At 44.0% G+C, this 12462-nt stretch overlaps 1 protein-coding gene across 1 annotated transcript in view; it reads left to right on the top strand.

Annotated features, from left to right (window-relative positions):
• The first annotated feature begins 2256 nt into the window (after positions 1–2256).
• LOC122397758 overlaps positions 2257–12462 on the top strand; it is a 34012-nt gene continuing 23806 nt past the window's right edge. The window contains exons 1-2 of the mRNA XM_043397140.1: positions 2257–3069; positions 3214–3441. Coding sequence (XP_043253075.1) covers positions 3303–3441 — 139 coding nt within the window. The 5' untranslated portion in view covers positions 2257–3069; positions 3214–3302. The remainder of the gene's footprint in view (positions 3070–3213; positions 3442–12462) is intronic.

Raw genomic sequence — 12462 nt, 5'->3', positions numbered from 1 at the left:
TGGACAGCATCTCTCCTCGTCGACTCCAGTTTCTATCGTTCGCGGCGGTAATGTCATCTCTCTGTAACGTCATCCCCGATGCATCGAGGACTCACCTGGCCTTTAACTCTCTCATCTGATATCCAGTGACAATGTCTATCCGTTCCGTTCCTCCCATTAATCTATTCTCCTCTTGCCATGTCGTCAACCTGCTCCCGGTGAATGCAAATATAGTCCTCGACGATCGTTGTTTCGAGCGAATCGGTGCATCGTGCCTAGGTCAACGCCGTGTATTTCGCGCGTTCGTCGGATTCGTTGCACTCTTTGTCTTGCGAGCAATTTGCAAGTCCGATCGCCAAGGGTGGCCGCCCGGACGATTATTACTGAATTCCCGCGCGATAATGTTTCGCACGGCCGTGGAAACAGTTGATATTATTGGTTAACGCGTTGATTGCCACGCCAGTTTACCATATCGAATTCCGGAGGGAAGTTTGAAATATTTAATACTTCGATGTACTTGAGGATTCGTTCGGTGTAAGCGTCCTAAAGTGACATTGTAAATTTAAAGCGGTTGCCACCGGTGATAATGTGCCTGGAGCGACTTTGAATAAATCTAGCGTACGCTCGGAATCGAATGTTCTGCGTTTATGTATAATTCTATAAGTGGCAAAGAATCATGGAATAAATTTTAATAAACGACCGCAGTGGTGGAGCTAGAGGAGTTCAAAGAGGGTCTGATGAAAAATAGTCTTCCGAATCGAGGTCGTTAATTGAAAGATCGACGTTTATTTCGTGCGATCTGCCAGTGGTTTGTTATAATAAATTATCGATAAGATCGATACCGCGCAAGGTTTCAAGAATGCGAAGACAGGAAGAGAGAGGAGCGAGGAGAAAAAAAAATAAACATTTATGATCGGCCATCTGAAATATTCCATTTTATGAGTTTTCGATCTTCTTTTTCCGATCTTTTCTTTTTGATCCCATTGTCCCCGAACGGAGTAATATGCCGATACTTATTTATGTGATTGCATTGTACGACCAGTAGCCAGCGAGCTGGTGCATCGTATGCATTGTGAATCAGCGCTCGCAGTAGGAGCACATTGTATTCTTGTTTCTCTGCCTGTTTACCCATTCATTGGCCGCATAAAAAATTGTCAGTTAGCCAAGTATTGCGATCCCATGAATATCGTCCGCGTCCACGCGAATTACCGCGAAATTAAACACCGTCACGTCTTTCCTTTATTCATACGCCACGGCGCGTCTGTATTTTTGCGCTCATCTCTCGTCGTCTAAATTAACGCGAGTTCTTGTCGCGTGTCTCACTGTCATAAAAATTGCAAACATCAACATCACCGAATCCGTTGAAAATATAGCGACTTCAAAAAATCTAAATAAAGTTTGTACAGTCCACGTCACACTATTCAAAGCGTTCAAATATTTGGATATAGAATAATTCGACGAGCAGTCCACCGGATAAAATTTAAAAATGTTCTTCGTACACGACACCCCCTAAATTTCACTCCGTCCCCCATCGCACCACCGACGAGATAGTCGGAGCAACACGACGATTTTTCGTACGCGATAATATCCCGCTACGTAGGAACGTCGTATCGGCGAAACTCCTTCAACTACGCAGTTACGCTCGGGTGTCGTTCGGTCGTGTCGCACGCGCCTCCACGAATCGCTTCCAAGCGTTCCCTCTCGCTCTTTCTCCCGTCAGAGATCTTGCTACATGCTACACGATTCGCCCGTGCCCCCGCGAGCATGTTTTTTCGCGTTCGAGAAGAAAATCCTCGAGCGTTTTTCCCCTTACAATGAGTCAAGAAAATTCGTATCGAAAGAACATCGAGAATAAAAAAACGAAGCATGAAAACTCTCGTCCCTGGTCTATAGTGCATCGGGACTGAGCTAGTTGAGGGGTTCCCCGAATCGCGTTCGATTTTCGGTTCCATCTTTTTACCCCGCTTGACCCTAACCGGTAAATTTACAACGCCGCGACCACGCGCAAGCAGCTATACACAGTCTCGTCGAGGCTCACGCACGCTCGCCCTCTCCCTTACTTCCACCCCCTCCCGCCGATGACTGTTTCTTTCGTCCCTTTCCCTGCGTCTTTTGAGTCCGTATGCGCGCGCATCGTGCCCCCACCGCCTGACGAACCGGCCGCGCGGGGCTGACGATGGTGGGGGAAGTCGGTTGCCGCCGCGAGGCAGAACGTGCGGGCCGAGTGGCTGTGAAACGAAAGCACAGAATCATTACCACGCCAGACCTCGAGGAGTGAAGACGTGTTTCTCGTTTACCTAAGCTCAGTCGAGAGTTCTCGTGTTGCTTTTTGCTTTCTCTCTTGCGTTTTGCACGCGCGTGTGATACAGTCGCGCCAAAGAGGACAGAGTCCAGTCGAGACGCAGCGTGTTACACCACCCCCGTCGACCGTGTGCGTGCGAATCCGACGAATAACGGAAAAGGGAAAGGTATAATCGAGCGCGTAGAGGGATCGTTTTTGTTGGTTGCTTCTTCGCGCGTCCAAGTTTCGTTATTGTGCAAATCCCCCCGTGCGAGAGGAGAGACACCGGGAACGTTGTCGACGCATACCGCGAATCAGACTCCCAGTGCATCGTGTGTCGTGATTTCTGCGAGAACATTGAACTCTCTCTGTGCCCGTGTCGCGCGATACGATATCGAACTGTCATCGGTGTTCACGGTCGAAGAGATACACGCAAGCATCGTTGTCGGATCCTCCGTCGATCGTGTCGTTGACAGATAGAACGGACAGTATATACCGTATTCAGCACCTATGGAAAGTGATCCATTCGAGGATCCACCCTACAGGCGCTTCAGAAGACGATATTGACAGACTCGAGACGGAGAGATAGGTGCTCTCGACGGTTTGTTGTGACACATCGGGGTCGTCGAATCCTCGGTCGAGTTGCCGCGTTGCTCGCGGAGCCACGTGCGTTTTCTACGGGCAAATACGCGGCGGCGATAGCTTGTTGGTAGTCGCGGCGACGAACATTGGAGCGTGCGCCGTCGAATCCCGAGGGCCACGTGTGTGCCACGAAAATATATACGTTGACGCGTCGATAGCGAGGACAGGTACGTTTTTCGACTCACCTTCGGTCGCCGTTCGATCGTTGTTTAACGATAAACACGCGAAGATACGTTGTTACGTTGTGCGTGCGATAGAGGGGTAAATTGAAGTGGTTAGTGCTTGATCCACGGACATTGGTTCGATTGCAGTGGCCGATACGATCCGAGCTACGAAGAGGTCGCAAGCAAAACGGCGTTGAAGAACAGTAACCGTCAGCTGCACCTGTTACGAGCAAGAGATGGCGATCCCGTTCTCGCTGCCCACCGACGACGACGCGGAGGCTCAGAGCCAGCAGCTGGAGCAGCTCATGCTCGATCTCTACGCCGCCCTGCAACAGGTCCTTCGAAGCAGGACCGTTCAGCAACCGTCGCGAAACCGTGAGTTGTACGATTTTTTAACGCTCGTCCTCGACGGTTTCGTGGCTTTACTGCGACTCATTGCACGGCTGTCGAACTACCCGCGATGAACGACCTGCATGCCACCGTAAGTCGGCTCGAAATTACAGCGTGTCGAACGCAGATGTTGGCACCGAACGATTTTCGGTAGAAAACTTGTCGGGGACGCGAGACATTACTTCCTCGTCTTGCATTCGAGTATAGAACAAATTTATATATCTTTCATGGCAAGTTTCTATCTCGTGTTAAAAGTTAAAAATATTGGAAGCTCCTTTCTGTTAATGCAGACTAGTTTCGTCACAAATTCAGGCTTTGATTTTCTTCACTGTACTCCGTAACATATTTTAAGATTTTTCCAGTGGTTACTCAAGCAGTAGATATCAAACTTTTCTTTTCTAATAACGTTCTATCACTCTAAAAATATATTTATTCAAGTTGAACAGTATGAAACAGTTCAACAGTAGAGTCTCGAAAAAAAGAAAATATTGTTTTAAAAAGGTGACACATGGCGAAAAGAAGTCCAATTATTTCACCAGATTATTGTTCTACTATTTAAATACTGAAATCACAAATTGAAAATGTGCTTCTCGTACGAATAACAGTATTATGATGTAAATGAAATGTGTCGCGTCTGCGAGCAATTTTGTTCCGAGAATCGGTTAGTGCAATGACTGGTGTTCGTCGCTGTACGCAGAGGGAATCGGCAGATCGTTCGTTCGTCGCGTGATTCGAGCGCACTTTTCACTCTTTCTCTCCCTGCCCGCAATTCCCACTCACGCTCGGAAGATTCGCTCTTACCACGAAATTGGTCCCAACGGCTTTCCAGAAAGACGCGCGACCAGGAGACGAGGGACCGTTTAGCCGCGATTACATGAGAGAACGATGACATGGTCCGCGAGACGTTGCTTTGCCTCTGTTCGGGGGGCTGTTTGCATCGAATGGCAATACCAAATTGTAGTCAACGGAACTGGTATTTATCCTGAAACGATAAAGTAACTTGTTAGCAGATTTTCTTATCCAGCATCTTTTCTGTGAAAATTGTGCTTTTCTCGCTCGGAAAGATTGTAAATTTCCTCAATGTCACGCGCATTGGCGAAATGTCGGTGTTGTTCCTCAATATTCTGTATTTATTTATTTATGTATTTATTCCTTTTTTTTCTACTCGCATACAATTTTTGTATCTTGTAACACGTATATACCGTGAAAGCTGTTGAATAAACTGTGATCCGTTGAAATCTCACGAAGCATTGATTTATACTTCACTCGAGAAACGCGAGCACAAAGTAGGACGCGCACGTCGGCGTGTGGTATGTATCGACTAGGAGTGCAACACGTGGTTGTCGCGCGCAACAACGCGGACCACTTTAAGCGCGGCTTCGAATTCCGGATTCACTGTCGACGAGGAAAGTCTCTACGGAAACGTGTTTTCCACGAGAAACGTCGAATTCGTCGTCAGGAGTCCCGTAAGTCCTGTAAACTCACGAGTCACCTCGACGATGTTGCGTAGACGATAAGGTACGAATATTCGAAACGAATTCTCTAGCATATATAGTGTGAACGAGCATTAAAACAGCTTATTCTTTATCTTAATCGATGTGACAGAGTTTATTTCTTGGTTCGTAATTAATTTTTAAAGCAATCATTATGAAGACAAATGTCCTTATAATGGGGGTTTAAAGATTGATTAAAAGTGTAGAGTTTATGTTCAGATTGTATATGCTATAATAAGGTATAAAGTTGAGTAAGATCGAAAATCGTGGAGGTCGTTGACACGCGTCGGTTGCACAATTTTTGTCGAAAATTTCGATACGCTGGACGACGGTCATCGTCCCCGTGAATCACCGTCGAAAAATGTCGGTCCATTCGATCTGGCGAGATGTTCCGACTCCTTTTTTCGCGAATTCGAGTCATCGTGACCACGCATCTCGCCTCGACGCGAAAAACACTCGACGAATTAATTTCGACTACTGTTTCGTGTGATTTCGAAGTGGTGCTTGGATTATTGGCGTCTAACTTTCTTTCCCTACTAACTTGCTTGTCGAACTTTCGTAGTAGAACTTTGTAATTGCATGAGTAGTTGTAGCTTTTAGTGCCTCGACAACGGGGCTTAATTTCTGGCAGAGTTTCGCCACATAACTTTTTTGATACGGTTAAATTTTAAGTGTATAGTGTAAAATATATCAACGTATATCGATACATGCGTGTATATATTATTGTACTCGCACAATATGGTCAGGACTCGTAAAAATGACCGACTGAAACTCGAATTTCAAACAGCTAGTAACCCAACTACAAATCTACGATTCTTCTACCAGTAAGTAATGGATAATATTTATATGTATTTATATTAAAAGAGAAGAAACTATAAACTGCATTTTGCACAGCACTACTGCAATATTTGTACTGTATAACAATAATATACTGATTATTCCTGATAGGCGATATATCAGTGGCTCTTATCGCAAGCAAGCTTTATCTGCCACTGGTACACGTACTCCAAACATAATTCATTTCTTCGAACAAACGTTTTCACCCTTATATCGGGTCCCCTTAAAAATCTAGTTTTACCCAAATTCAAAATCTCATATCGTGAAAGTAAATAGTAAATTGTAGGAATAAAATTTCTATCTCGGAAGTTAGCTCGTTTCCACCTGTAAATCCGCGAATGTGAAACGATCTGACTTTGGTTTAGGTTATTGTGCTGGAAAATAGACGCGTAAGGGGGGGTGGGAGGCAAAGTTGCGAGAGGCGTAAATTGCGGTAACTTATATTCGGGCGCATAATGAAACGCGAGTTTACGAGGGTGCAGCGAACGAAAGGGGGGCGAGTATAACAGATGTAGCGTGGGTGTAGGAGTCGAGAGTATGGCAGACGATGTCCGGCCATGACCCTGCACCGCTGCCCGAGCCTCTTTCACGGCGAAAGAGACGGCGCGGTCGGTCGGATCGACAGGAGAGTAGGAGGAGAGACCTGGCTGAGGAACGAGAGGAACAGAGAGAGGAGAAAACCGATGGTCAGGCACACCGGGAGTAAAACGCGCCGTAAAACGCGATGCAACGGCCCCGTTCCCCGAATCTCGGATGTCGATCCTGTCCGGTTCGCGTCCAGAGATTGCAGTATCAACCGCAAAGTGCGTAACGACCGTTGCTCGGTGGCCGAGACGACGTCCGACGATCGCAGTCTCGTAGAATTCTACCCCAGAAATCAATGTCCAACCAGTTAGCCCCGATTCGAATCCATTTTATCGCTCCACGCGACTATTCTCAAACGAATTCATTCTTTAACCCCTTTACCTACGATTTAATTCCGAATAATTCGTCAAACGTATATCATTTAATTTTGTTTAAATTTGTTCGTACTAGGAATGACCACGAATGTAAAAATATGTTGATTTTAATACATAAGACTTGATGACCTGTGAGTAGTAAGTAAATTGGAAAGTTCTTTGTTTCGAGGCCTTCTTCAGAAATTACAGTTTCAATCTTTATTCAGTTTTAGAGCAGAAAATATTGTCAAATGTACTGTGTGGTTGATAATTTTTTTTATTCGAATCTTTGATGAGTAACAAATTTTGATGTGCAAACAAGCCTCTTCTGCCTTCACAGTTCTAAAATACAAATCGATAAATTTACAGTAAAGAGATACCAAATGTTACTCCTCTTTTTTAGAAAATATATTTGCATTAAATAAATGAATAAATTTGGAGTTTGTGTAAGGCTTCGTTGATAAGGGGTTACGAAATGTAACGGATAAGACATCGAAGACGCGATTCGAAGGATAATATTTACAACATCGAGTTATTGGTATTAGTTTAGCAGTAATTGATAAAATACACGGGTCAGAGGCGGGGGCAGGCACGAATCGATGTTATTACCGCTATAAACGCTCTTAATCGAAGGTCGGCGTACTCCAGTCGCTCGATCAACCGAGAGGAAACCCCGATCCATTTTGCCGCCGTTTTACGGCAATACGGTTGCTAACGAGCCTTTGATCTCGCCGAAGCGCGCGTGGAAGTGTCCCGAACGAAACCGCAAATTGCATCCGGTCGTCGCGCTGCTGTTGTTTCGGAGTGACGCAACAGTCTGCGAAGTATTTCGCTGTTTACTCGCCGCCACCTATCCCTTGGGACACGACTGTCAAACACATTTTGGCCAGAGCTACAATTTACACTTTCCTACGGTACATAATTATCTCACAACGGTCAAACGTACACCAAAACATATTTTTCAGTCGTACACCTCTATACCGCCATATTAAAAAGAAACTAATTCCTACAAGAATAAACAGAGGGGACAATTTTAGTATAAAAACTGATAAAAGCTCTATTCTTACAGTGCTCCATTTTGGTTGACGTCAAACTCGAAGATTATTTCATACAATCCCATGCATTATCAAACTCAATCTCCTTTCAATCGATGCGTGTTATTAAAAATATTACTCTTTCTTGACTTGTTTGTTTTTTCGTTATCTTTGACCCCAATGGTCATCGACTGATGGCGTTCGAAGATCGGTCGAAGGAAGGAAATCGCGAGACGACCGATCGACCCGCGCAATAAACCGCGGTCGCGCGGAGTTCCGACGTCGAGTGTCATAAATCAAAGAAGCGGACGGAGACTCGCGGAGAATCCTCATTACGAAGTTAAATTACGAGCCGAGATCCGCGGTTCATTATTTTCTCGAACGGAAATAGTTGGCGGGCGGCGCGTGTGTGAGGGTCAATAACCATAGTTCGCCGTGAGCCGCGGGTTTCGCGGGAGAAGATACAGAATCCGGCGCGCGCTCGCGTCCTGTTGCATCGAATCGGGGGTGGTTATTTATAGAAACAGCTGTGGCCAGCCCCGTTCGAGACTTCTCCCGTGACATTTGCAGAAAACTTCCCCCTCGTCATCGTGTTCGCGTAAACGCGACCACGGTAATAACGATTACGCGCGCCGTCCGATAACGGGCGGCTCCTTTTTTCTCGTCTTCCTCCATGCCCTCCTTTTTCCTCGACGTCATGGAAACCATGTATAATAATTCTTAATATACGATAAAAAGAGCTTCACGTATTAATTTTCAACTTATATTGAAATTTAGAATCCTAGAACGAGTTTGTCTATGACCCATTGTTTCTACTTGAGCTGAACTCTAAATTGTACTCTATCGCATTCACAATAAATATACTAGAAATTTTGGTTACCTCTGATACGATACTTTTGGGAGTGATTTATCATGGTCATAGAGACCATGTATAATAATTCTTAATGTACGATAAAAAGAGCTTCACGTATTAATTTTCAACTTATATTCAAATTTAGAATCCTAGAACGAGTCTGTCTATGACCCACTGTCTCTACTTGAGCTGAACTCTAAATTGTACTATATCGCATTCATAATAAATATACTAGAAATTTTGGTTATCTCTAGTATGATACTTTTGGGATTGATTTATCATGGTCATAGAAATCATGTATAATAATTCTTAATGTACGATAGAAAGAGTTTGACGCATTAATTTTCAACTTATATTGAAATTTAGAATTCTAGAGTCTGTCTATGACCCACTGTTTCTACTTGAGCTGAATTCTAAATTGTATTCTATTGCATTCACAATAAATTTTCCTGGATATTTGGTTATCCTGCATTTTTAGGAATGATTTACTGTGGTTTTTTTTTGCTCCTCTTCTTCCCACGACACCGAGTCGATAAAAGTCGAACTCTGGTCGCGATCGCGCTCTAATCGGAGGCGTTTAATTTCTCGGTATCCCAGAGATCGGGTATCGTAAGTGAAACGATAGCCCTACGACACTGAACTTCGTATTATGTTACTTTGTTACGGAGCCTCGGTTACGTATCGATGCACCGAATTTCGGTGACGAACGATTCCGAGTAGACGTGCGTCGCAATTGTTTGGAGCCAGATTTTGCGTTTATGCATCGCTCTCGATTCACACATGTTAATCTAAAATACCAAATATCAATATTTGATCTCTGAATATACTTTTGGTATAGCGTTAATGGGATAAATATAATAAATTTACTGAGACAGTGGTAATTGGACTCGTGGAAAATCCAGATCTGTAAATTGTATACGCGAGAACGTTAATTCCACCAGCAATTAGTTAACCATTTTCGGAGAGTTATTACGAGTTCATGCCTATAGTTTAACCATTAGGTGTCTTCTGATGACAAGGCTCAACCTCGAACAAAGTCTAAGAATCATTAACTCGAGTTACACCAATGTCACTGATGACTAAAAGTTTGAGAATGAATTTCCGAATTTCCCGATCTCCTACGCAATCAGTTCGGCTTTGAATTTACCTAGTCACGGTCCTCTCGGTAGATGGGAAGACGAACTACCAGCGAAGTTTATGAAGCTGATGAAATATTGAAAGGAATTCGTCATTGTCGATTGTCCAGTCCTACGGTCTCCATCCATTTCATTCGAAGATAAGCATTGTTGGAGTTCTTAAAATATTCATCGAATCTGTACTCTCCTCTCCTCTGTCCGTTATCGTTGTGGACGAGCCGCACTTTATCTCCCTGCAAGGAGACACGACCGAATCTCCACTAGAATACCTTTCTTATCTATTCCATCCTTCGAACTAGGGTTATCGAATTTTCCTGCTCACCTTCGACCTGCTCTCAACTTTGCTAAAAGTTGCCGTGAAATTGCGCAAACAGAAAACAAAGAAGCTCCTATCTCACCACGGAGTAAGATATATCTTCCACCGATCTCAAAAGCCACTGTAATTATAATTATATCGATGAGTGGAAAAATTCGAAACCTACGTTCGTAGACAGTCTTTCAACGAAGCATATTCTGAAATAAATAAATTTCAAACGCCATGAATATCGATTTGGCGCGGAACGACACGTTTAAAAAAATGATTCGAATTGGGCATAAACGATGCACGTCGCGAATTCCTCTCGACTTTGCTTGGTTGTTCGCAGTTCCGGCCAATTAACGTTTTCTCGACGAGCAGATTCTTATCAGCGGTCCGCGCCGTTTTTAATTAAAACACTAATTGCGCCGGCCGTAAGATTCGCATACTTTCCCCGGATTTTGGAACTGGCTCGACCTACCCCGGAGTCGTTAAGTATTCGTCGAAACGAGTGCACTCGTCCGCGCGGCCACGTTAAACATTTTATTTATTTACACTGTACGCGCCCATTAGTACGCGCCCATTAGTACGCGCATACCGTTCATTACGTACAAAATACGTTCGCGCCGGTGCGCAGATGCAACGATTTGTACAATTATCGTCGATGCAACTGTTCGAACGATAATTGCCAAGCATCTGGGGTTGTTGTACGATCTGTAGCATGATTCCGCCGCGCTAAATGCAGCTCCTTATCTGGATGGTGATTTCGGATAACGAGCAAAAGATTACCAAGTGTTCGTTCGTTGTTCGTCAAGTAAAAGTTAAAATCATATAATAAAATAATACTTGCAAAATCGAAACAAATAAACATAGATATATTACATTAGTTTCAATCTTGAATTTGAGTCCCTTACGGTGTAAACGATTGCATTCATACAACGATTAACATCGAGCGAGATGAATTAATTTGCGACTGTGAAAAATTAATTACGCCTCTGCTAGCATCAACGTGATAGTGTCAGAATGTAAATCGCGTCTGTACAAAGCGTTAGGGTTAGGTGTTAATCGTTGTACCGACACTGACTCGTAATTTCTCGGTCATTATACTTTCAAAGTCTTCAGCGAGCCTCTTGATAGCACCGAGGGGCTCGATAGGACATTTTTACGCTCCCGCGAGCTCATTCTGCCCTAGCTACGGACACGCGTCCGCGGTCGTACGTGAAATTTTCGGCAGATCTTATCCGCGCCACCCTTTCCTTTGATTACCATGGCTCCGGTGTTCGTTTATCGCGGCTCGTCATCGAGGATTTTATCGAGCGTGAAGCTCGAGCACAGATCGTCTTCGCGAGGCGCTTCGAACCGAAACGCGATTCGAGTTTTCACCACCATGAAAATCGTCCATGGATCCGAAAAATATCATAAGCTTCTCAAATTATTCCTGACCTCTTCGAAAATATTCACCAATTCCCCCCATTACTATTTTAAATAATTCAATTGTACCATTCGCGTTTCACGAACGTGTTCTCGAGTTCGTAAAATCAGTTCTTTGTTTCCGTCTCCGTTCCCTTTGCAAAATGTTTCGATAATTCCGGGCGAGGGTCGAAAAATAGCAACGAACGATCGCGAGAAAGACCGTAAGAAAATGGGGCGATAATCGCGGGGCTCCGAAAATAACGCGGCGGAGGTCTTTGAAAATTCGCGCGCTGCGAAAACTCGTTGCGTGGCACACGTGTTCCGATCGTTGGCTTTCCTCGGAATCGAGCCGCGGCCAGCTTCGAGGAATCGATTTCCGCTCCGCGCTCTTTTCGATTATTAGCTTGGATGAAGATAGCTTGACTCGGTATTGCATAATGCGCTCGATCGAGAACTCAAGAAAAACGATCTCCGCATAGTTCCGAGAAGATTTCGCGAAAACGTTCGCTTTCGAGATTGTATCCCTCATCGTTTGACTCGAGCATTGGTTAATAGCGAATATTTGATACTTTCATCAAAGGTAAAATAATATTTATTAGGTTGGAGAAGCAACTTCATCAACCGTTGTTCTTGGGCTACTTCTATCAGGTCCTCTCAAGGTAATGAATTTTTTTCTCGAAAATACGTAGGATATCGGGAGTATGTATATTGACCAAAAATGATTGTAATTGACCCCTCTAGCTAAAAATAATTTTTCTAGAACGATTTGAAATTTTTTAATTTTGTCGAAAAATTTGTCCACCTTCCTGAATTTTTTTCTCGAAACTGAGTAGGAATTCGGGGATATATGTAATGACCAAAAATGGTTGTAATTGACCCCTGCAACTAGAAATAATTTTTTTAAAACGATTTGAAACTTTTCAATTTCGCCGAATTTCAGGAGAATAATCATTCATGATCAGACATTGTATTTTCGGTAAGGAATTTTTTTCTCGAAAGTGCGTAGG

The sequence above is a fragment of the Colletes gigas genome, unplaced genomic scaffold, assembly GCF_013123115.1.
Source record: "Colletes gigas isolate AHSC1104 unplaced genomic scaffold, ASM1312311v1 Colletes_gigas_Sc00010, whole genome shotgun sequence".
In the NCBI taxonomy this organism is placed as follows: Eukaryota; Metazoa; Arthropoda; class Insecta; order Hymenoptera; family Colletidae; genus Colletes; species Colletes gigas.
The sequence above is the reverse complement of the archived record's forward strand: the minus strand, read 5'-3'. Positions and strand labels throughout refer to the sequence as shown.